The sequence below is a fragment of the Triticum dicoccoides genome, chromosome 3A (assembly GCF_002162155.2).
Source record: "Triticum dicoccoides isolate Atlit2015 ecotype Zavitan chromosome 3A, WEW_v2.0, whole genome shotgun sequence".
Lineage (NCBI taxonomy): Eukaryota > Viridiplantae > Streptophyta > Magnoliopsida > Poales > Poaceae > Triticum > Triticum dicoccoides.
Genome location: NC_041384.1, coordinates 213,968,873 through 213,994,139, shown reverse-complemented (window position 1 = coordinate 213,994,139; position 25,267 = coordinate 213,968,873). Strand labels below are relative to the sequence as shown.

The window sequence follows — 25,267 nt, the reverse complement described above, 5'->3', positions numbered from 1 at the left end:
ACGTGGAGGTATTTTTGGCAATCCTGGTGGATTTAGGCGTAGCTTCTGGGATGAGGATCAACCAACAACCATGGTAAGTGCACGGCGACGCATGTCAAAAGCTCGGATGATGATATGGCGCTCGTCTCGGTGAGCCTCAACTGCATAGTGGATTAGTTGTATCCGCACGCTCGATCATGACAGTGCTATTGGGTGTTTTATTCTCTCCTTCTCTAATATGTGATACGCACGCTTGTGTGTATTTTCAGAAGAAGAAGAAGAAATGCCGAAATTTCCTTCGGCAAGATAAGGACGTGCATCTGTTAAGTCGTCGTCTCTTCCCGGAAGACAAAAAGAAAAGGAGCCGTCCTCTATCTCTTCCTTTTAGGAAAAACACATTCCCTCTTTAATTCTGTGAACGAGAGCTATTGCCAAGTCATTCGCAAAAAAAAAAAAAGATTTATTGCCAAGTCGGGTGGGGTACAGGACAAACACCGTGTTGGGTAATGACTTTGATTGTTGTGATGCGTCCACATCATGTGAACCGCGTGGGATAACACCCCCGGAGAGCCGAAAGGTAATGACTACAAGAAGAGATTGACTGGCCACAAGGACGTGGTCAAAGTCTGAACTATTCGTCGCCTCTGCTCCACTATGCGCACGCAGGGGAAGCCAATGCCAACAAATGATCAATCATGGAAACTGAACTCTTTTGGCCTCATCGTGTGTTATTGCCTACCTGGGCCCGCAGCAAAACCCAACAAGAGATAAATTGCATGCTTCATTATAGACACTGAAGCAAAAGTTGCTTATACGGACTTCGTAGCGATCTGAACAATGGAAATTTCCACCACTTGCTTGGTAACAGAAATAAGACAAATGTATTGTTGTATACATGATCATGATGCGCAACTAGGGAATTACATGAAACTGAAAACCTACATGCCAACCAAAACTGGCAAGGCGAATACAGATTTGGCCAAAAGTACCATATACAGCAGCCCCACATCATCGCGGATAAAGATTACATAACATGTAACGGTGCCCTGCGCACGGACAGCACTCCCGTGCCAGACAGTAGCAACTGAGGCAATGGCCCTGCTCATACTCTTGGCGCCAGAGATACCAAGCCGAGCCAAGACCCTCCTATTAAGATCACTTATGCAATGGCAGCCAACTGACGGGTTCCTTCGCCACATCTCTGCTCAACCACAGCGAGGTAGGCGCTGCAGTTCGGCACCCACACACGAAGCAGCATCAGCAAGACAGCTATCCTGTGAGCCCTTGAAAGACGACACAAGCGCTTCTACTCGCATCAGAGCTGGCACTGATATTGAGAGTATCATTCCTTGGGTTAGGTATTGCCTACAAGAGAATGCTAGGCTGTATAGCAGGCGAGTCAGCGGCAAGGGGGCGCCATGCTTCAACGAGTCCAGAAGAGCGCTCAGCTTAGGAAGATTTGTCAGCAGGCCCATTGTGGCCTCTCGAGGTGCTGCCTTGAGCAGCAACACCACGCAATCTGACGCCAAATCGCTTATCTGTGGATCTGAATTTCCAACCACCTCCAGAAATATAGCCATACTGCCACCAAGGTCGCATATGTCCATGATGCAAGATTGTTGATCAACAGCAATGCTCATGCTGAAGGCGCTATCAACAAGGAGTGCAGGTTCTTTGCTGAGGACGATACTTCTGTTGCTGCCGGTGCCACGGATAATGAAAGCTCTGCACAGTTCCAAGGTTGGTTCCAGAAAATCATCCATATCTTTGGCAGTCACAAACTCAAGTAGATTCCCTATTCTTCTGACAACCTGAAGCTGCGAAAGGATATTGGAGTCCATGTCGGGAGCAGATGCCAGAGCAAAACAAAGCTTGACATTGCTTACGTTTGCATTTGAAAGATCTCCAAGCAAGAATTCAAAGCACTGGGATACTGTCGCTTCATTCAGGATATCAGATACCTTAACACAATCATGTTCCATCAGCATTACTAGAAGTTTCTGTGCATACATAGGTATTGGATCTTCATCCTCTGCAAATGAAGGGTACATTGGGAGAAAATATTTGTGAGAGATTGTTTTCAGGTCAGCTAAACATTGTTCATCTGCAGTCAATGAAGAATCGCTGAAGATCACAATCATCACATCAGACAGTATCTTCAAACACAGGAATCTGGCATCACAATCTTTATTGCCCTTGTATAAGATGGATAAGCTTGGAAGGAATCGACTTGTGAATATTTTGTGTTCCCTAAGTATAACAGAAGGCTCCTCCGTAGCTGCCTCAAGAACCCTCAGCAATGTCATTTGGAAATCATCCCGAGCCTGGAAGTACAATAAAGTGTACACAAATTATCACAAAAGACAGGAGTTTAGTGAACACATTGCGTAATGCAAAGACTGTTAAGGCAAGACAACAATAACTCTAGGACGAGTTTATTTTAGACATTGCAGTACAAATATATAATGAATGGTCTCCGTATTTTCTCATCAGGTTGGGTCCAGATAGTTACAGGCCATACCTGAAATGGTGTCTCCAATATCTTCATAAGATTAGCCAACTGGAGCAATACTTGACTTGTCACAACTCTGTGATTGAAGGATACACTCCCAAGAAGATGAAGGATGACAGGGAACAAATGAATTGTGCTCTTTGGATGAGCACGTCCAGTTAAAGCAGTAATAGGTCCATGACGTTTGCCACCCATGACCTGCTGTATATCACTGGATACAGTGTCAAGAATGCCTGGGACCAACGAAGCAACTAACTGAACAAATGCTTCTGTACATTGATGAATGAAACCATCCTTCTCCTTTCCCAATCTATCGACTGCTGATAGTAGCTTTGCATTGCAAAAGAATTGCGGAAGCCACCTTCGACTGTTCTTGCAAAGAAGAGCAACAAATAGAAGGGCTTTCCCACGCAGAATGTCAGTTCCCTGTTCTATCAGAGAAATAAGTCCAGGGACCAACTGTTTCTCCTCAGTTAATGACAGAATATAGCGGCTCATATTTGGTATGATATGACTGTTCCCTAATGCCGAGTTCAGAAGATTCAGACTTATCTGTTGCTCACGTGGATTGCCCTTAAGGAGTGTGCATGCAATATCCTTAAATGTTAGCTTCTCCAGTATTAAATGAGTACATGACGAACTGAATCGAGCTAGGCGGCTCAAACAAGAAATTGCAATAAGCCTTGTATTCTCTTGCTTCCCAGTTGCTTTATAGATGTAGCAAAGATGACCAATTACATCTTGGGAAGCAAACCGCGATGTCCAATCTGTTCCTTGGCTACATATATTATCAATTGTCCGTAAGGCATAAAGCTGGGCTAGATCGTCTTCCCCTTTACGCAAGATAGATGACACTAGTGCGATTACAGAACTAGGAACCTGCAAAGTTTGCCAAGTTAAATCACGAGAAGACAGTACTTTGAATCTGTAGCTGCAAATAAGGAAGGAGCCATTCATATGTATATCTACGCTACATGACCACATACAACTAAGATATTTACATATGTTATATATCTTCATGTTCCAATACATACTCTTTTATGTACTTATAATAACTGCAAAAGCTCAACGCACACATTCATAATAGACTTGTGCCTAGACAGATGAATAAAGAAAAGAATATGTATTGGAACGTGAAGTCGATATCTACTATCTAGGCATATCCCTTCCCTCTTTAATCTAAAACATACTCCTAATGCAGCATCCACGTTAAGCCACATCACCCCTGAAATTGCAGTCGTTGGATTATATTGAGGATCAATCAAGTCTTAGATCTTAACAGTTGGGCCTGTTAGGAAATGTGCAACTTGTATTCCCATGAGGCCATAGGCCGATATACATACATGTACAGGTGTGGAACATATGCAGGAAACCCCTTATACAACGGGATAAATACAAAGGGGTACATGACTTATATTATAACTCTAACACCACCCCTCAAACTCATGGTGGATGAACAACACTGAGTTTGGAGAGATAAAAGCCATGTTGTGCTCTAGTCTGGGCCTTCGTCAGGAAATCCGCCAACTGTAACTCAGAAGGCACATACTGAAGAGCAATAACCTGATCCTGCACACCAGCGCGCACATAGAAAGCATCAACACCAATATGCTTGGTGAGCTCATGCTTCACAGGATCGCGCGCAATGCTGATAGCACCTGTACTGTCAGATAAGAGCAGAGTCGGTGTAGTGACAGAAACACCAAAATCCTGAAGTAACCACCGGAACCAAGTCACCTCTGCCGTCAAAAGAGCCATTGCTCGCAACTCAGCCTCGGCACTCGAACGGGAAACTGCAAGCTGTTTCTTCTGTCTTCCAGGCAATGAGAGAACCACCAAGAAAAACACAGTAAGCAGAAAGTGAACGGCGATCTGAAGGATCACTAGCCCACGTAGCATCCGAATAGGCCTGAAGCTGTAAAGAACTGGAGCGAGGAAAGAATAGACGGTGAGAGATCGTGCCTCGAAGATATCGGAGAACACGAAGGAGATGACTATAGTGAACCGAGGTGGGAGCAGAGACAAACTGACTCGGAATATGAACCGGATAAGAGATGTCCGGACGAGTGACAGCTAGATAGACAAGACTGCCAACAAGATGACGATAACGCGTCGGGTCAGGGAGAGGAGCACCATCAGTAGCACGGAGGTGAACATTGAGCTCCATAGGAGTCTCAACAACGCGCTCGTCAGTAAGAGCAGCACGAGCAAGAAGATCCTGGATATACTTTTCCTGGGATATAAAAAAGCCATCAGAGGTAGAAGAGACTTCAATCCCAAGAAAGTAGCGAAGAGGTCCAAGATCAGACATAAGAAACTGCGCACTAAGACGGGCCTTTACAAAGGCAATATACTCGGGGTCATCCCCCGTGATGATCATGTCATCAACATAGAGAAGAAGAAGAGTCCGACCACGAGGAGAAAGGTGAATAAACAATGCTGGATCATGAGCACTTGCTGAAAAACCAGCAGCGGTGATCACAGAGGCAAAGAGCTCAAACCAGGCGCGGGGGGCTTGCTTAAGGCCATAGAGAGAGCGACGAAGACGACATACCATGCCATCAGGAACAGAATACCCAGGTGGTGGCTGCATGTACACCTCCTCACGCAGCTCACCATTAAGAAAGGCATTCTTAACATCAAGCTGAGATATAGACCAGTGGCGTGCAGAGGCAACGGCAAGAAGTGTACGAACAGTGGTCATATGGGCCACAGGAGCAAAAGTCTCATCATAATCACGACCGTGCTCCTATTGAAAACCACGAGCCACAAGACGAGCTTTGTGACGCTCAAGAGAACCATCGAAGCGAGTCTTAACCTTGTAGACCCACTTACAAGTGATCGGACGGACTCAGGGATGAAGAGAAACAAGATCCCAGGTACCAGTGCGTTCAAGAGCAGCAATCTCCTCTGCCATCGCAAACTGCCATTCAGGATGAACAACAGCCTGACGGTAAGAAGTCGGCTCAAGAACAGCAGCACCAGCGATGGGAAATCCAAAGCGATTAACAGGCGGACGAGGACGAGAACGCAAGCCATAAGTAGGCTGAGAGGAAGATGACGACTCATCCACAGAGGCATCGACTGGTCATGGACGACGAGTGTAATGCTGAGGAAAAGATGGAATAATAGAAGGAGGAATCGTCAAGGTAGAATCGGGGGGTGGCGACGAAGAAGTCACCGGAGATGAAGGTGTAGAATCCGGTGACATGCTGGGAGAGGAGACCGGGGAGGAAGTCACCGGAGATGAAGGTGGAGAACCCGGTGACATGCTAGGCGAGGAGACCGGGGAGGATGGTGGCTGCAAATCAACTAGAGGTGGAGAAGGAGAGGAAGTGAAACGAAGAGGTACAGGCTCGACGGGGGTGATAGGTGAGTCAGGAAAAGTGAGGAAAGAGATATCATGCACTGAAAAAGTCGAGGAAGATGGGCGTGGGTAGAAGGGACGAGACTCATCAAAAGTCACGTCTCGAGAGATACGCATCCGACGATCGATAGGATCCCAACAACGATAGCCCTTATGCTCATCACTGTAGCCTAAGAAGACACACTCAACAGACTGAGCGGTCAGTTTGGTGCGTTCGCGAGGGGCAAGAAGAACATAGCAAACACAACCAAACGAGCGAAGCATCGAATAATCGGGAGAATGATCAAAAAGTCGCTCGAAAGGAACACCACCCTGTAGAGCAGCGGAAGGCTGTATATTGATAAGATAGGTGGATGTGGAGACGGCCTCAGCCCAAAAATGAGGCGGGAGAGAGGTAGCAATCATCAATGCACGAGCCGTCTCAAGAAGATGTCAATGCTTTCGCTCAGCCACACCATTCTGAGCATGAGCACCAGGACAAGAGAATTGAGAGAGAGTCCCTTGCTCAGCACAGAACACCACGCAACATCTTAGAGATATACTCGCCAGCGGAGTCAACACGAAAAACACGAATGGGTGAAGAGAACTGAGTATGAACCATGGCAGCAAAATGCTTATAAATAGACAACACCTCAGAACGAGAAGTCATGAAATAAAGCCATGTGTAACGAGAGAAATCATCTATGAAAATAATATAGTATTTATGACCACCTTTCAAAGCGAAAGGGGCCGGACCCCATACATCAGAGTGGACTAAATCGAAAGGACGCTTGGACACTGACTCACTATGTGAATATGGTAACTGAATCTGCTTGCCAAGACGACAACCCTGACACTCTAAAGAGACATCTCCTGAGACAGACCCCAGAAGACCTCGACGAACTAAAGAAGACAACCGAGAACCACACAGATGACCAAGTCGATGATGCCACTGCTGGAAGGAACCAGTAACGGAGGCGACAGAAGCGGAAGAACTGGCGATGGTGGTGGCAGCGGAAGGAACATGAAGCCAGTCCAACTCCCAAGGACCCTGAGAATCACGGCGGCGAGGGCCAGCCCCAACCAGAGTGTGCGTGCGACGGTCCTGGACAGAACAAGAGTCAACGTCAAGGATGACGCGACAACCAGAATCAGTAAGTTGACCAGCAGAAAACAGATTCATGGTAAGTCGAGGAACATGAGCAACATCAGGAACAGAATAAGGAGTGGTAAGATTGCCTCTACTAGCAACAGAAAGTGGAGTACCATCAGCAGTGAAGACATGAACTGGAGAATCCAGTGATCGAAGAGAGGACAAAGTGGAAGAATGAGAAGACATATGAAAAGAAGCTCCAGAGTCCAGAACCCATGGGGATGTACCTGACTGTGTAGAGGGTGATTGCTCAATGCGGGAAGTATCAGTCACAGAACCAGCAGTACCCGTCGAGGAAGAACCTGAAGCCGCGAGCAGACGCTTAAGTTTCAGAATATCCTGGTCAGTCAAAGCAATGGCTGAAGCTGTCGAGGTAGATGACGAAGTCCCAGAAGATGATGATCGCGCCTTGGGCAGGTGTTTCTTCTTCGTGTAGCACTGAGACTCAAGATGACCATCATTGTTGCAATAGTCGCAATGTGGACGGGGGCGACCTGAGCCTCCAGAAGGAGTGGGCAAGAGCGGCGGAGCACTCGAGCGAGAAGGGGTCGGTGCAGCAGGTGGCGTAGGAGCACGAGTAGCGAGCACAGAGGGAACCTCCGGCAAACCAGCACCACGTAAGCGAGTCTCCTCAGCACGAATCTCAGAAAGCGCCTCCATGAGAGAAATACGGCCACGAGCAAACAACTGAGCACGCCGGGGCTCAAACTCCTTACGGAGCCGAGACAGGAACTCATAGACGCGATGAAACTCCAAATTGGCCTGGACAGCCTGGCAACAGGGGCAGGTACGACAACCAGCACTGCGGAGAGAATCAAGCTGGCGCCAGATAGCAGAACTCTGTGCATAGAAGTCATCAACAGTAGAGTCACCCTGCTGAAGAGCATGCTCCTGACGGACCACAGAAAGGTATAAGGCATCACCAGAGGGCTGATAGCGCTGACGAAGACGGGTCCACATCTCAAAGACAGTAGGAAGACCCAGAAACTCAGAAGCAAACTGAGGCAAAACACTAGCAGTGAGAACAGCTGCAGCATGAGCATCATCATCAAGCCACTGGGTGTAAACAGACAGAGCACCATGATACGTCTGAAGAGCCTCCTCATAAGCCAAAACCCTCTCATCATAAGCACGATCAGCAGCCTCATCAGCAAGCTTAGCCGCATCCTTGGCGGCCTGATTAGCATCCGGAGGAAGAACCGGTGGAGTCGGCGGAATAGGAGCCACCGGAGGAACCGGACGTGGCGGACAGCAGACCTCGCTAGAAAGAACACCCCAGAGACGGATGCCACACATGTGAATGCGCATGAAGCCAGTGAACTCAGTGTAGTTAGTACCATCGAAGATCACCGGACAGCGAGGGACAGCAACATAACCCGAGGACTGAGACATCATGCCTTTTTTTTTCTTTTTTTTTCTTTTTTTTTCTGAGGCAGACTATAGGAGTCTCGATCTGCAGCAGCTTGCGTGCAACAAGAAGACTGGAGCGGCGGCTGCTTGATCTGGACTGACGGAAGGTGGCAACTTCGATCTGACTCACAGGAGCGGATGAAACGGAACGGCGGCTGGCGGCAGAATCTGACGAGGGCACGAGGGCGCGAGGACAGCAAAGATCGGCGACGGGCGGCACTCCTGGCGGCGGAGAGCAGCAGCAGTCGGTCGGCTCGATCGGGGCCAGAGGAGCGCGTGGGATTGACCTGCGCGCTGGCTGGGATGGATCACAAGCAGGCTGGACGAGGGGACACGCGCCGGCTGGGATTGACCTGCGGGGGGATCAGCAGGCGCAGAGAGGCAGCGGTGATAGAGAAAAAGGAGCGGCGGCCACAGATAGGGTAGTCACGGCGGCCACAGCAAGGTGGATCAACAGCACGAGTTGCAGCGTGCAAAAAATTGACCTAGCTCTAATACCATGTTAGGAAATATGCAACTTGTATTCCCATGAGGCCATAGGCCGATATATATACATGTACAGGTGTGGAACATATGCAGGAAACCCCTTATACAACGGGATAAATACAAAGGGGTGCATGACTTATATTATAACTCTAACAGGGCCTACGAACAGTCATGTCCTTTAGTTGAAAGGCACATCCCTTGGTGAATGAATGTCTTCTTATGGAAAACATGTCCCTTGGTGAAAAAATGTCTCTTCGTGGAAAGAAACACCCCTTAAAATAATGTCTTCTTATTAACTTCCCAAAAGATGTGACCATTGTAATTGCCTTAACTATGCTAGAACACTAATGTACCAAAATTTACCATTTCATTTGTTTATGCACTTCAACAACATATGAACTTTGCAACTCTATGTCTAAAACGCAAACTTTATCTAAAAATATTTCAAAATAAACTCACTAATATACTTTCAACTTCTAATAAATTTCTACTTAACTAAATTCTCAAAAAAAACTCACTAAAATATCTAGTGTGGGCTATACACTGGTTTATGTTTATGTGTGGATTTAGTTCTTGCAGTTAATACAGTTTCAACTTCTAATAAATTTCTACTTCAGTACATTACGGTGGGCAAAGGGAATATGCTCCTATAGAAGAATCAGTATCAACTACTGTACTAAAGATGTTGGAATCTAATTTCCAGTATCTTACCGCCACAACTTTTCTTTTCACAACGTGATGCAGTATAGGGTAATACTAGAAGGTAAGTCCAGGTAAATCAACCACTGACATGCAAATAAACATGTAGAGCATATTTTTCATTTGGAGTTTCTAACCTGCCACAAAGCACCAGCTTTGTTGTCCTTCATAGGAGATTCCTGGGCATTGCTTTCTTTGCTATCCTGATCAGATTGAGTTGATATGTAGAACAGTAATTCTCCAAGTGTTGCCATACAGAATCTCCTCAGTTTATCATGCCGGTCCCTTAAGCCATCTGACAAGGCATTAACAATTCCTGAACTAGCTAGCTCTGCATCAAGGATAGTGGAGTAGCGTATCAACAGTCCCATAAGTGAAGCAACCTGGACACGCAAGACTGAAGTTTTTGATAGTCGAAGCATTTTTATAAGCAATGACATAATTGGGCCATTAGTGATTATATTTGCAGCATCAGAGTTCATGCTTAGCAACTCCAGGTATCTGATGATATTCTGTTTTTCTGAAACCTGAAAAGATCCACTCAAACTCTGAATTATCTGGCTATGGAATGCATTCATCTGTTCTCGTGGTAACCTGATGTAATCAGCAGCAGGGAGAGCTTCAAAAGGAAGCACAGTGACAGTCTCAGTAGCTTTATCTCCTTTTTTACTGGGCATAACTGGTTTAACAGCAAGATCTGTTGGATGCCAGAATGCTTCAAAGATGTTAGACGGCTCAGAACCCATTGCAGCACCAGAAGTTATCTTCGGACGTGCTTTCCTCATACAGAAACTAGGTGGAGTGGCCACCACATCAGGATTCTCTGAGCAGTTCTGCTCAGCTTTCAACATGGTATCAGGCTTAACAGAACACTCATCCGTGAGCATATCCACCTGATTTATGCAGTTCTCTTCGTTTCCATCAGTTCCTTCGGTCGTATGCTTTTCATCTGCTGTGGATCCAACATTATCTGATCCATCATTATCATCAGGTGCATCGCCTTCTGGATTTTCACCAAAATCAAGCTCCATGTCATTATTTTCTATCTTAACTTCAGCCTCATTTTCGTCTGTTTCTGTGGGAGGACGCCTGTAGTTCTCCTTGTCTTTTTCCCTTTGCAAATTTTTCTTAGCTATGCGAGACATTCTAAGGACATTTACACCCTTCAAACCATCAGCCTTACAAGGTTTTGCATTATTTTTCTTACCAGTTAGCACATTCTTAACAGGGGTCGTGAACATCTTGGCAGAATTTTCATCTTTCTTGCGTAGGTGTTCACGAGTCTTGGGTGGCGTCAGCTGTCTGGAGGGTTTATCCCCATTTCGCTCAGCTAGATATGGTGTAGTGGGAAGTCCAACCATGTTGTCGAAGGCAGGTTGAGGAGGTAACGGAATCATTGGCATACTGTTTCTCCAGAAGTTGTGTGCACAGAGTTCAGACCACTGTAGTCTTTCAGCTGGGTCTTTCATGAGTAAGCAGTTGATCAGATTCTGAAAAGACCTTGACGAATTATCAGGTAAAGGTGGTGCAGGCTCTGAAAGTATGGATTTGACTAACTGGGTAAATTCACGGCCCACGAAAGGAGGTCTTCCTACATAGCATTCGTATAGCACACAACCAAGAGCCCAGAAATCAGAAGCATATGAGTGGACCCCTCCCTCTTGGAACAACTCAGGAGCCATGTAACATGGTGTCCCCCTCATAGGTTGTGGCACCTAAAGGACATGTGTTCAAACCAAAGGGAATCATTAAAATAAGATAAAACCGAACAAAACGAAATGCTTGAAGAAAAGGAAATGGGACCTCACATCTCCAGGGTCGGTCTTCTCGATGTCCTTTAAACGTCTTGCTAATCCAAAATCACACAGCTAGAACAATAAGGGGAAGTTACTGTTAGCTCCCAACAATTTTCTATTCCTTTGCTATTACTGTACTTACATATTTCACAGTGGTCTACTGATTACCTTCATGCATCCAAACTCATCAAGTAGGATGTTAGATGGCTTCAGATCACAATATATAATTCCTTGTGAATGCAAGAACCTAACACCCAACATGTTTTCAGTCAATCAAAGTCCACCCGTAACACAATAGATATATTGAAACGAGGTTATCAAAGAAACTTTACAGGAGGGCTTTGACAAGATCGTAAGCCAGGTCATGCATGGCACTTTCAGGCAGCTTCTTATCCTGCATAAAAATAGACATGAGACAGAATACATAGAGGCAAAGCAAGCAGAAAAATGGGGTAGCATTTGTCTTCACTGATGTTACATATAGTAAAAGTCTGCATATGTCATATAACAGGTCTCTGGAACACAAACAAGCACCACAGAGAATTGTGTGGGTTGCCCTTATCAACACGTGTTTGTAGGATGACAAGCAAGCAGAAAAATGGGGTAGCATTTTGTCTTCACTGATGTTACATATAGTAAGAAGGTCTGCATATCTACTCACACAACAGGTCTCTGGAACACAAACAATCACCGCAGAGAATTATGTGGGTCGCCTGCCTAGGATGAAAGGCAAGTACTGGCAAAACAGGCTTGCAAAAGCTTTACGCCGCAACAATATAATACACTACTAAAAACAATAGAGCAACATTATCAGGATAGCAGATAAATCAAGCATTTCTTAGAGCCAAAGAATATGCAGCGTGCATTGAGTGTTTTCAAGTGGAGAAAATGAGAGCAGCACTCCAGTTTCCCATCTTGAAACAGTTAATTGTCTAATTCTTTTCCAAGCTGAGCACAAACGGGACTAAAGCTCATACTTCAGTGCATGAACACAAAGTATTAAACCATAAATGCTATAAAAGAAAAAATAGAATTAAGATCATAAAAGCAGCTGGTTCGGGCTGACCATACTTCAATGTAATGACAAATAGTTTTCTCAAGCAAAAATAGTTTTAGTAGCATTCACAACTTCAAGTTGTCAGATTGAAGGTACACAATTATAAATAGCAACAACAACAAGATTGTGTGAAACATCTATTCCTCTTAGAAGAGCAATTAGCAAGCTGTGATATAAAGTTTCATGTGGAATTTTCCTAAAAGCTAATGAAACGTAAAGTTTTGTTCCTTGTACTTCTAGTTCAAATATTCCGAGCTCCTAAATTTTAGGTGCAGCTTTTCTCACTTATCTGTGATATCTGCAGAATATATCGGTTACAAACGTATGCAAGTGGATGCTTTGTGTTCCCTTCTTCAAATTAGAGACATACATGCATTGTTTAAAAGGATAAGCAAGATACCTGCTCAAGCAAGCCCTTGAGGTCTCCACCAACACAATATTCCAGTACCAGCCAAAAATGTGCTGAAGTTTCATACCTAGGGAGAAAAGCAAGATATAGTTATGGTATGCACTACGGTGGTCAAGTGTTAAGTGAACAATAAGGATAACCTCAACAAGAATAGCAAAGTACTTGTCAGGCTATACTTGAAAATTAGCACAGGCCAAAGCAATAAGTCAATATGAATCCCTGGAAACTTACCAAGAGTAAAATTTCAGGACATTTGCATGATCTAAAGAATGAAGCATCCGGACCTGCAAATATAAGTTCAAAAGCATCATTGGCACAACGGAACAAAGCAAAAATAAACAAATTATGTGCATAAGCATTGATCAAACTTATGATAGAACATCTAAGAATGCTTACGAAACTTGAGAATGGTTCTCTATCTGGTAACAATTTATCTACCTTTTTTTATATTTACCCTGAGCAGTTGCTCAGATAGACAAAGGCACATCCAAAAGAAAAACGGGTCCTTGGAAGGGACAATAACAAAAACTTAAGTACAAACCCGATGAAAGAATAGCACTTGCTGATAGGTCAACAGCATCCATTAGTGAGCACAGGTTGTAACTTATCTTCATGGGCACATCTCTTCTATAATTGGGTATGAGAAGCAAACTATGTGCAAAATTATTAGGAAGTTCATCTTTTGTCCAGCACTTGAAAAATAAGAATTGGTGTCACTTTGTGGCAAGAGAAAAACAGCACTCCAAGCTTATCGTTATCTTAGTCACAGTTACATCTAGCCTGGGGCAGTTTCCCCTTCATACTGCGTCATTTCTCAAGCAGAACACTAACCAGAAATCAGAAATGCTTCGGCAAACAACACTTAATCAAATACTGACATTGTACCAAGCCTCAACCTGGAGCCACGGAAGCTTTATCAAGTAAATTATGCGAATCACGACATACACGCATCAGCACGTGAACACAGGTCGCCAGACCAAGAAGCCGCTCCTAAACCAATGCAAACCTGCACAACCTTCGATTTCAAAAATACCCCCAAAGACCCCCAAAATGGCCGCGGCGGGGTCAAGAGGGTTCGGATAGGGGTGAGAGGAGGGGCTGGCTCACCTCGTTGAGGACCTTGGAGCGCTGCGACTTGTCGACACTCTTGACGGCGAAGTACTCGATGGTTTTCTTCTTCCGCCCTTTGTAGACAGTCTTCGCACCGCAACCCCACCCGAAAAAAAAAAACAGAAACAATCAGAAATCCCTCGCATTCGAGCCAGCCCCGGCCGGATACGGGCGGATCCGAGGCCGGAGAAGGGGGCGAGACCGACGGAGATGGAGGAGAAGGGGGCGGAGGGTTACCGAGTGCTTGCCGCGGCCAATGGCCTCGTAGACGTGGAAGTTGTTCATGGCGGAGCAGCAACAGCTGGAGGGGGGAGGTCGGGAGGAGGAAGAGGGCTCCTCCTCTGGTCGCCGGCTAGGTTAGGGCTTGTGATCTGAGGCGGGCGGAGAAGTGGACGAAATGGGGAGCGGGGCGGAGAGGGGAGAGAGAGACGGGGAGCGGGATTTGGATTTGAGATGGCCGCCGCTCGGCTAGTTTGGACTGGTTTGGGGCTTTCGGTTTCGGAGGAGGCGCTCCTGTTGATTTCGAATTTTCTATCGTTTCGTCGTCTTCGTCGTCTTCGGTTTGGCTGTGATTGTTTCATATGAGACCCTGCCTTTGATCTTTATTATATACAAGAGCATCTTCAACCGAGTATGAAAAACTAGGTGATTAAACGCCTGTGCGTTGCAACGGGTCACATTAACTTTAAGAGTTCAATATCAATTATGTTAATATTATATTTAATATTCTCATACATATAAGTGACATTAGCGACATTTTTTCATTGTTGAGGAAATCGTTAACTGGTAGCTGCTCGGTCGGCTGGTGAGTAGAGGATTAATAAGCTAATTGGCAAGTTAATCGGCCATTTAATCAATTAATCGGACGATTTATCGGGTAATCGGCTACTCGGAGACCCTATGAATAGGGATTAATCGGCAAGTTAACTGGTTAATCGGATGAATTCTTGAACAGGGCATTTTTTACCATCAAATTCTCACACACACTCTCTTCCTCCCTCTTCCTCATTCTCTCTCCCCCTCTCCCTCTCTCTCTAACGCACACACATATCCACCTTATTGGGTACAGGATCATAATCCATCTATTTCACACGCACACGCGCTAGTGCATAACAATATGGATTATGTGTATTACTAGGACATATTCCCGTGCGTTGCAACGGTAAAATTGATGCTTTGTGCGAGTATAATGTCTCACAGCACCGGATTCACTATGAAGAACATGCTGCAACCCAACATCCTTCTACAAAATGAACATAAAAAATATGATGCAATTTAGTCATGTTCATACTTTCTTTGCCGGGCATAATATCTCACTGATTTAATTTAAGTATAATCCTTTCTTTAATTACCATAACATCCTCACTCGTTTTAGTCGGGAGGCAAATCCTTCCTTTTCTAATTTAGCAGCCCCAACACATTGAAACCTATTAATCCTTCCTTTTATCCTACATTTTTACCTCAAGTCCTTCATTTAATTAGCCTCGTCTATTTGAATATTCTATTTATTAAGACCACAATATTTGCTTCAATTATTCCACCGGTTTACCCATAATTCATTCTTTAATTAGCCACATCAGCTTAAATATTTTATTTAAGCCCACAATCCTTTCTTTAATTAGCTCATTCACTTGGTTAGCTCGCTCTCAACATGAGGACTGCCACTCATATATTTAGAGTGAGTTGAGATTAGTAAATATGAATGGCGCATAGGTCGTTGGTTGTTATATCGAAAATCCAGACAGGAGGTCCTGTGTTCAATTCCAACAATGTTGATTTATTTTGACCCAATTATTTTTCGCAGTCTCTATGAAAGCCCATAAAAGGCCCAACAACATATAAGTACCTGGCCCAGGTGGCTTAGCCTGTGTATGAGTCAAACGAAAAGAACTAAACCAAACCAAGAATACATATTCCCTTTAATAGTAGGTATAGATATTTGCCACCCCAACTTATATTTCCCCGAGCCGCGTTGCTACAGAGCCGAGCTCCCGCCCGACCACCTCGCCGGCATCGAAGGGGAATGGATAAGGGTGACGCACCGCCTCCCATTCCCCCCATGGCCTCACTCCTCGACGCCCCCTCCCAGATCCACTTCTCTTCCTCGCTCGCTCGATCCCGTCGATCTGGACAAAGTCAGACACCACGGCCACCATGACCGACCCCGTCCACACAACCACTGCTCTCCCTGCAGGCTAGGAGCTTGTCGAGGAGCTCCGAGCTCCGAGCTCCTCCGCTACTTCGTCTGCGCCAACGAGATCAAGTCCAGCACCCCCGCATCGACGTCGCTTTCGTCTTCCTCAACCTTCGGCCACCGTAACATTGCCGTTCGATCCGCGCCGCCCCGAGCTCCCCTGTCTTCCCCTAGGGCGCCATTGACACCGCTGTGATCTCCTCTTGCCTTTCCCCTGTTTCCCCTTTCGTTTGCTCTCGTTAGGTATTTTGCCATGGCCGAGAACCGCCGTCCGCCGTGGCCATTGCAGGGGTAGCCACCAAGCTCCTCGGATTGACCCCGTGGCACATGCCCGCTCCTATGCGCGCCCATGCCCGAGCCTGCTGCTCTTCTTTCGCGCCCGCGGGGCCACTCCCTCTCCACGCCCACACCTGTGCCACACCGCGTCGATCGCGCCCGCCACTGCCGTCGCGCTCGCCGCAGCCACCGCACCACTGTGACCCGCGTGACGCACACCCTGGCCACGTGCCACACTCTCGCTAGCTGCGCTCGCCCCGTCTACTGCCGCCTATCCCTTCGCTCGCCCCACAGCCGCGCCCTACCTCGCGCCCCCTCCTGTCACGGCCATCTTCTGCCGGCCGCCCCCTCAGCCACGCCGGTCGCTTGCCTCGCCTGCTGCGTGTTGCTTCCTGCTGCTATGCGCTGCTCTACCGCTGGTACACTGCTGCGCCATGTCCTCGACACCGCCGTGGACAAACATGGCGGAGGGATTGTCAATGGAGTACGAGGAGGAGGTGGCGGAGAAGGTGTGGAGAGGCAGGAGGTCTGGGGTGGCGTCAGCTGGCTGTGGTGGAGGTGTTTATGCGAGAAGGAGCCGGAGCGGAAGGAGAGGTCACAATTGGAAAGAATCGCAAAAAAAAAATCATAACCTGGAGATCTCATTCCCAAAAAATGCTAATATCGATGAAGGGGTGATTTCCTTCTATAGGTGGAAAACATAGGAAATATTGGTTGTTATCAAGAAAAGGTAAAAATTTAGGAAAGTTGGGATTTTGAACTGATTTCTATGCAAATGTGGTTTTATTATTTGGTAACGTGATATCAGCACCTGCCCGTTTGTGACGTGTCTGATTAGGAAAGTTTGCAAATGTTAAGAAACTATTTATTGGGATGAAAGTTTGTGACGTGTCTGTTATTTGTTTCCTAAAACAAATTTCACTAATGAGAGAAATCGATTGATTTAGATAAGTTAGGAAAGTTAGATTAAAATATATTATTTGTTTCCTGAAAATCTGTTATTTGTTTCTTAAGACAAATTGAAGCAATAAAAGGAATTGATTGATTTGTATAATTTAAGGAAGTTAGATCCGTGATTTGTTATACGTCAGGAAAGTTCTGATTGTAATAAAGAGTGGAGAGAAAAATAAACCGATGAACCAGGATGGGAGGGGAGGGTGAGAGGAGAGACGAAAAAACCCAGCGAAAATAAACGTGGAGACTATTCACCAACTGCTCCATTAGGAGTAGAGATACTGCATGAGAGAGAAGATTTTTGGACACCACGGTTGTTGTTGCTTCAGAGCATCTTCAATGACCGCCCTATTTTAATGCATAAAAAAATGCTTGAAGTAATTTTTATACAGTATCTAAAAGTAATTTCTAGGATATCAGAAAACAACAATCTTTAAAAAAACGTCAATCTTCAACAGTAGAGCGCTAATGCTCCAACAGCTACCCTAAAATGGAACAATCGCACCATAATTGCATGCATATTGCAACCAATAATATCAAACTCATTTCAAATCAATCCAAAACAATGTAACAATAATTTAATCAATCCAGAACATCAAATTATTAATTAACTCATCAAATCCACGACATCAAATACAATATAAATACAACAATGTTCAGCATACAATACAACAAAGTTCATTCACAATACAATAGACATAGAGACGAAACTAGGGGTATTGTTGCCCGTGTCACGCACATCATTCGTGCATGACATCTTTTTGAAGATCATGGTACGTATTGGACTCTCTAATGTCATGGTACACCTAAATAAAGCATTGGATTCATAACAACTCCATCAAACTATATCTTCGTGCACAACGAAAAAAAGATACGTTAACAAAATTTACATTGCATAAATTTCATCGAGTGTGCGAGGAGGATGAAACCAGACGGCTGCTCATCAGAGCCTAGATGGTAGCCGCGTCGATGGCGAAATGCCTAGGAGAGCCTCCTTGGCGGATCCCAAATCGACGGGACGATGGGGACTCCGGTGGCCGTCCATAGAGACGGGGTCATGCAGTGAGGTCACGGCGGAGTGGGGAAGAGCAGCGGCCATGGCCTTCCTGGCTAAAATCGTTGTCGGTGGGGTGAAAAATCAACAACGGAGTCCATAGTTCAAGTATTCTCTTTACCTGCCAGGTCAAAAAATAGGTAGGTCAAGGTTACATTGTTCATAATTCCAAGCAATTTCAAGCAGTCTAGTTCTTTAGCCGTGTATTTCTTATTCATACAAACATACCGTACTTATTTATTTATTTTAGTAATGTACTTATTTATTTTAGCTGTACGCAGTCGCTGACACAATCATAGAACAAGTAATTAACGGGCTGGGAGATTCAAAAAGGAAAAAAGAAAAACATCAGAAACGTCAGAAAATCAAGCATTGCAGACACTTGGATCAAATAAGAAAGCTGTGTTATAATCAACTCCAATTAATTTTCCGCAAAATAACAGAGTTTCTTAGCCCAGTCAAAATAGCCCCATGCAAAGCTACCATCGTTAAGTTGTTACTAGCCGAAGCCCTCAGCATCTGCACTTGTCAATTCATTTCTAAATGGATAGTAATACAAAATGTGTATGTTTCCTAAATAATTTCTGGGGCTTCAGAGTGGTAGCTGGGTGGTTTAGGGCATCTGAGCACCACATTGCACAGTTAGATCTGCACAATTTCAGAACTTCGAGCAGAAAGAATGTGGGAGAAGTATGGAGGTGTGTGGACTTTGACACCTATTTGCAACTGTCAACTTGGGAAAATAGTCCTTCAAAGCTGCCTGACAGCTTCGCTGCAGCCCCTTCTACCCTTTGATAATCCTGACATTAAGAAAAAAAAGATTCTGTCAGAAATACTACGACATCGTCAAGCATACTATCATCAGTCCTGTGTCAAAGCCCCTATGATAATCGTGACAGTAAGAAAAAAATATTCTGCAAGAAAACTACGACATAGTCAAGCATACTATCATCAGTCCTGTGTCAAGTCATCCGTTTGGGATGCTAGAGCAGTCAATAGCATAGTTCCGTGACATAATCAGTTCTCCCCATACACACTTGGTTGGAGATTACAGATTGTTTTTCTTCGCAAGAATATTAAGTGATGTAATAATATACATTATCAGCTCCTATTGTTATTTCCTACACAAGAGCCTATATAACAGAGTACCAATTTTTCCCACTAGCGTGCGGCTAGAATTTTAAATAACATTTATGAATGCTTAGTGGAAAAGGAAGGACTGCTGCAAAGAGTAATACTGATACCTTTCCAACAAGACTAACAACCAACGGCCCCGTTCTCGAAATCCGATGAGACCCTGCATATCCAAAACGTCAATCAACAATAATCAAATGGGACTACAACGTAAAGATAAATGAACTATTTTCCTTGCTGATTAACTAGATAATTAAACTAGAACCTCCTATAACAGGCATCATACCTATGTACACATCAGAAAACTCCAAGCATAGCTTTGCAACCACCGGAGCAATTTTGACCTGAACAAGCATTCCACAAACCCGAATTAGATAAAGACTGAAATATTCTTTATAACATTTAAGCCTCAAAGTTCACTTTCGATAAATGACAAGAAAATGGAATACTGAACACAAATGTAAGTATCCTACTGTAACCACCATGACGGCACCACTGGAACCGTAGAGTCAATCCCCAGTGTAAGGGTAAAACATAGTATAAAGTTGAGACGCTTATTTTGGGACGGAGGAGTACATAATAATAAGTTAAGCAGAGTGCAATGGAAGTCATGAACATAATGTTTCGTCGAATATAAATTGTTGAAACAAAGTGATTATTACTAAAGACATGCAGTTTTCTACATAAAGGTCTACGTGGACACAAAGTTAGTTTGCAACCATAAATATCAGTAGAGCACTTGTAGAATACTCTCTGAGTTTGTAACAGTAAATACATGGCAGTCTGGACATAGGTGCAGCTTCCAACATGCAACTTTGATGGGTACTTCCCATTTTCATATGTTAGTAAACGATTATAAAATTATTATAGTAAAAAAAGGGCAGCCCAGTGCACGTAGCTCCCGCTTGCACAGGGTCCGGGGAAGGGTCCGACCACTTTGGGTCTTTTGTACGCAGTCTTTCCCTACATTTCTGCAAGAGGCTGTTTCCAGGGCTCGAACCCGTGACCTCATGGTCACAAGGCAACAGCTTTACCACTGCGCCAAGGCTCCCCTTATAAAATTATTGCAGTGTAAAAATATTTTTCACGGCAAACCTAATAATATTATTTCACTTGACCCACCTATATGTTTTACATATGCTATGAGTCAAAGTTCCAGAAGTCAATGCATGCTTTCTAGGACATCAATGTATTTACAAATCGAGATAGTAGTTTTCAATAACAAATTTAGAATTCACAACAAAAAAGAACATATTTAGAAAAGACAAAGAGCATACATCTGGGAGTAAAGTGCTGAGATGTTTTGATACAAAAGGTTTCGTCCTCAGTAAACCACTCTCTTGGGTATCCAGAAGACAATTCCACTCCATGTCCAGTTCATCCACATTAGTTGCAGAAAGAATGATCAAATTCTTGCATTTAATCTGCATAGGAAGTTATCTTTTGAGTCAAATGAAAAAAGGGAGTGTGTGCTAGCATGTTTTAAAACGCAATCTGAGCACTCCTTGCAGGTAGGATTAGGCATTTTCAGATCAATGCTAATTGAAGGCCAGACTTTACGTTCAGTAACAATGATTAATATTTTAGACAGAATATGTCTTGTTTCCCCAGATAATTGCCTTTCACCATTTGGTTTGAATATCATTTTCTCATCTCTTTTTTCCAATGTGTTCTCTCATGAAATGTTGACCAAACCAAACCTTGTGGCAAAAGGGAAATGAGGTTTTGAACCACATATGATAGTTTTGCAGAATCTAGATCTCTATGAAAGGCGAAAAAAGAGGCACTAAATATTTCAGTACTGACCCAAAAGAAATGCACCAAGAAAACAGAACATACCAGTGGCAACGGGAGCATCTTGTGATGTAATAATTCGGTAATACCTTCTGGCAACAAAGCCATCTGAAGAGAAGTGGAAATGAGTTAAATTATGAACTGCAGTTTGTACTTTGCCCAGAATAAGCATACACATGCATATATATATATATATATATATTCAATAGATCTAATTAAATCCAGATTACCTCATTTCGATCACCAATGTAACTGTTCCCTATGAGTTGACTAAGATGCTCCTCAAACTCTTCATCAGGAGCCTCCATAAATGAAAAGCTAACGTTAGTTGGTGCAAGGAAATGACATGTTATCGAGATTCATGAAACAGCCATTGGCATATAACAACAATTCATAGATATGCAGTTTCTACATTTGATGGTGCTGGGACAAAATGATTTCTTGCTATAGTAATAGTGCAACCCTGTCGGTCAACACACAATATTTTCTTAGCTAAATAACAAACAAAATCAAGAAATCACACCCAAGCGCAAGAACAGCAGGAATTTATACACACAAAACAATCAAGCATGAATTAATAATATAATTAGTCATTTAGCAGCACAGAAATGTTAATGAACGCACCAGGCGAACTCCAAATGCTTTTGCAACACCAGCCAATGAAATATCTGAATGTAGAGGCCCAAGTCCCCCAAAAATAAATACCTGTACAATATCAATCACATCACATGCCAAACTTGAAAAGGTTTTAAATGCAAAAGCCTACAGAAACTAACCACGTCATCAGTAGATTTACATTGTTTGACTTCCTCGGCAACAGAATCAATCTGCAACGCAATCACTTATGTGTCCATTGGATTTAAATGCAAAGAAACATGACAAAGTCGGAGCTTAATAGCACACTTGGTAACAATACTGCAGCAATCTATATGTGGACAATTGAGCTACCATATAAAAGATGTAGGAGATACGGCTATGCCGATCCATGATATACAACTTACTTCATTGTGAACAACCGTGACATGAGAAACTCGCCAGCCAATTTCATGAAGCTTCTTGCACAAGGCTGCGCCAAATTTGTCCTCAACTGTGCCAAACCTGAATCACAAAAATGAATGAATGTCTATTTAGTGTATAAAAACAATGATAGTATCCATGCCCAAGCCTGGTCATCAATTAAGGATAATCAATGAAATTTACAAAACTGTGCCAAAACTGAAACAGGAACACACTTCTAACAGTAACAAATAAGACTTGTATCAAATATACTTCAGATTATGGGATAAATGGTTGCACTTGTATTGAGTTAAATGATCAAGCCGCATTCTCTTAAGGCAGACAAATGGGCTACAATCCTTTCCTGATTCTTTTATTACTATACAGTAATTTGTTTTGTATCAAGTGTCTGGGGAAGTATAACAACACTAGTGTAAAAAACGCTCTTATATTATGGGATGGAGGGACTAGCATTTATCTAAAAGGCAAGGCAAAGAAGAAAAGGAATTTGCAAAGATGTCACATAAACTTCAACGATCATAAAACAGACCAGGATGAAGCAAATGCAAGACTAAACATCATGTAAGTATGAGAGATTACTCACAATATTTCATCACCAACTACAATAACTGAAGCCGAACGTGCGATCATTTGCTCTCCCTCAGCATTGTTCATGCCATTGCTTGCAACAGAATTAGTTTCCGTGTTGTTGCTAGTCTTCTTCGCTCTCCCAGCTCTTTCAAGTCTTCCATCTGATAGCATGTATGCCGGTCTAAAGCTGTTCCCAGTAGATGAATCACTAAGAAGTGCATTTGGAACAGTATCATATATGCTCCCAATGGATGTATACCTGCAATGAGGGCAAGCACACAAAAACTTAATACAAATCAGGAAGTTCAAATTAGATCTCAACAGTACTTTGCAATGGCTTAAAATTTAAGGTGGTGTTACACAATGAGCTGAAGTGCAGAAACAGAAGTAGCAAATTGCTCATCAAAAGGTAGACCAAGTACTTTCCTTTTAGAGATTTGTTTTAGAACAGCAGTGCAAAAACTACATTTTGACCTATAGATTACACATGATGAAACATAAGAGCAAATATACAATTGAAGGTCCAAAAATGGAAAAGAACCCACCCCTCATCATAAAGGCTGCAGTATTTGACCTTACAGGTTAAGAGGAAAGACCAAACATCCCTGTCACAGAAAAACAATGCTCCTTACATTTGGATTAGCAGTCTACGGAACGCAAGCTTGAATTATTTACATGATCAGGAGAAAAACCTGTATGACCAATCCAAGATAGGATTCACCCTCATAAAAGGAGGCCAGCCAGGCGAACTAGGAGAGAATTGTTCTTGACCAACCTATATTTTCAAACTGAATTACTAATAGGTGCGTAGATACCAGTAAGTGTGACAATTCTGAATGGAGATGGGCACAAGTACTGTATATAATAGGTTTGTAGAGACTCAAAGAATAATTGAACAAGGTACAACAGAATTACCGCGTTTGGATCTCCGATTCTAGTGCCAATGAAAATGGCTTTAGTAGACTTCTCTTTCAATAGGCCTTCTAGACCAGATTTGAAATCTGATCGGATAGTTTCCAGTGGCAAACCATAACTAGCATAGAGGAGAAAAAATAGAATGAAATATCCTTCATTTCACTTCTCAAGAATAGCAAAAAGAATGAAACAAATCCTAGTGGGTTCTTACGTTGAGACTGTTTCATAAGTGAATGAGTTGATTTCAGGGAAAGCACAAGGGGTCTCGAAATAGATGGTACGCAGCGGACAGTTTTGAACAGTATTGATTTGAGCTTCGTCCCCACAACTTGTTTTGTGAAGATAGTAGCCTGCCCGTATTAAATGCAAGAGTACCTATTGATACAAAACACTGATATCTTCAAAACTTACAAACAGATGTTAATTATCACTATGGCATACAAAAAAAAGATGAAGAGAAGAGAATATAAGATATTACGGTTGAATCCTTCCCGCCATTAAAGCTGAAGGCAATCTCCTCAAACCTGCAAAGTGAAATTACTGGCAAATGAGAGACTTCGACTTAAACAGTATCCAATATCGATAACGAGTCTTGGTATTCAATCCCCAGATTAACACCCAAGCATCCAGCGACAGGACAAACAAAACCTTTTTTAAAACCACAAGGAGAACAAAAAAGCTTCAGACTATTTTGAGAACAGGCTTTACAAGTGGTTTGAACATAGTGTAATAGTGTGTCCATACTGGTTAGATCAGGCCCTTTCATCATGAAAGAAAACTGGATTACAGTGACATGCATGATATATCATGGGTGTTTATGCTCCTTAAGGATTTAACTGATTTGATTTCCCTTTTCTCGTGAAAGAAACATGATTGCAGTGACCCTTAGCAACTTGAGTGATAACTGGAGAATTATCGGAAACCTCTAAATACTTTACTCCTTTGATCTGCCATAAGAACAACAAACCACAACCTTAGCGAACTGCTAAAGCGAGCAATCTACTAGTTTCCATTGTTTCAGGGTACAGGTTGTTAACTCATCCACATAAACCACTGGTCTAATCTTCTCATGGAACCGAAGAAAGAGAGTTTATGATAGGCGAATCCAGCACCAATTACTTGAGATTAACGACTAAACAATGCTATTCTGTCAGCAAATCTAAATTATATGGATCGCCTCAAAGTTGAAGATCGCAGCATATTTTCGGATGCAAAAGCAGAGATGAAAACCATTACTGACTGATGCAACCACCTCTCTATCAGGTACAAGTGAGTTTGCGGCAGGAGAAAATACAAGTGCGCACAGAGACAGATAGCACATTGGAGGTAAACAGCCGCAGAGCAAGCAACTTAAGATCTAACCAGTCTGCCCCAACTCACCCCTCCTGCGGACTACGGAATA

General features: G+C 43.5%; 2 protein-coding genes across 4 annotated transcripts in view; both read right to left on the bottom strand.

Moving 5' to 3' along the window:
* Window positions 1-810: 810 nt before the first annotated feature.
* On the bottom strand, window positions 811-14,469 carry LOC119267895 (serine/threonine-protein kinase RUNKEL-like). Its single transcript, XM_037549342.1, has 10 exons — window positions 14,195-14,469; window positions 13,955-14,044; window positions 13,079-13,131; window positions 12,839-12,914; window positions 11,714-11,775; window positions 11,550-11,628; window positions 11,394-11,453; window positions 9,723-11,300; window positions 2,501-3,370; window positions 811-2,303 (listed from the first exon to the last, which is right to left on the bottom strand). Exons 1-10 carry the CDS (start codon window positions 14,240-14,242, stop codon window positions 1,185-1,187), a joined length of 4,035 nt encoding a protein of 1,344 aa, XP_037405239.1. The 5' UTR covers window positions 14,243-14,469; the 3' UTR covers window positions 811-1,184.
* Window positions 14,470-18,001: 3,532 nt separating this feature from the next.
* The window catches only part of LOC119267894 (FAD synthase-like), an 8,079-nt gene continuing 813 nt past the window's right edge, over window positions 18,002-25,267 (bottom strand). Inside the window, exons 2-17 of one of the 3 annotated variants that reach the window (XM_037549339.1) lie at window positions 24,344-24,389; window positions 24,077-24,240; window positions 23,866-23,983; window positions 23,643-23,725; window positions 23,496-23,555; window positions 22,964-23,209; window positions 22,365-22,461; window positions 22,140-22,190; window positions 21,988-22,068; window positions 21,594-21,665; window positions 21,409-21,471; window positions 20,847-20,993; window positions 19,835-19,913; window positions 19,680-19,732; window positions 19,152-19,235; window positions 18,002-18,556 (exon numbers count right to left, since the gene is read on the bottom strand). In XM_037549339.1, coding sequence (XP_037405236.1) covers window positions 19,152-19,235; window positions 19,680-19,732; window positions 19,835-19,913; window positions 20,847-20,993; window positions 21,409-21,471; window positions 21,594-21,665; window positions 21,988-22,068; window positions 22,140-22,190; window positions 22,365-22,461; window positions 22,964-23,209; window positions 23,496-23,555; window positions 23,643-23,725; window positions 23,866-23,983; window positions 24,077-24,240; window positions 24,344-24,389 — 1,444 coding nt within the window. In that variant the 3' untranslated portion in view covers window positions 18,002-18,556. Of the gene's footprint in view, window positions 18,557-18,822; window positions 19,236-19,679; window positions 19,733-19,834; window positions 19,914-20,846; window positions 20,994-21,408; window positions 21,472-21,593; window positions 21,666-21,987; window positions 22,069-22,139; window positions 22,191-22,364; window positions 22,462-22,963; window positions 23,210-23,495; window positions 23,556-23,642; window positions 23,726-23,865; window positions 23,984-24,076; window positions 24,241-24,343; window positions 24,390-25,267 lie in introns of those variants that run through there. The other 2 variants (XM_037549338.1, XM_037549340.1) reach the window with 2 other exon arrangements.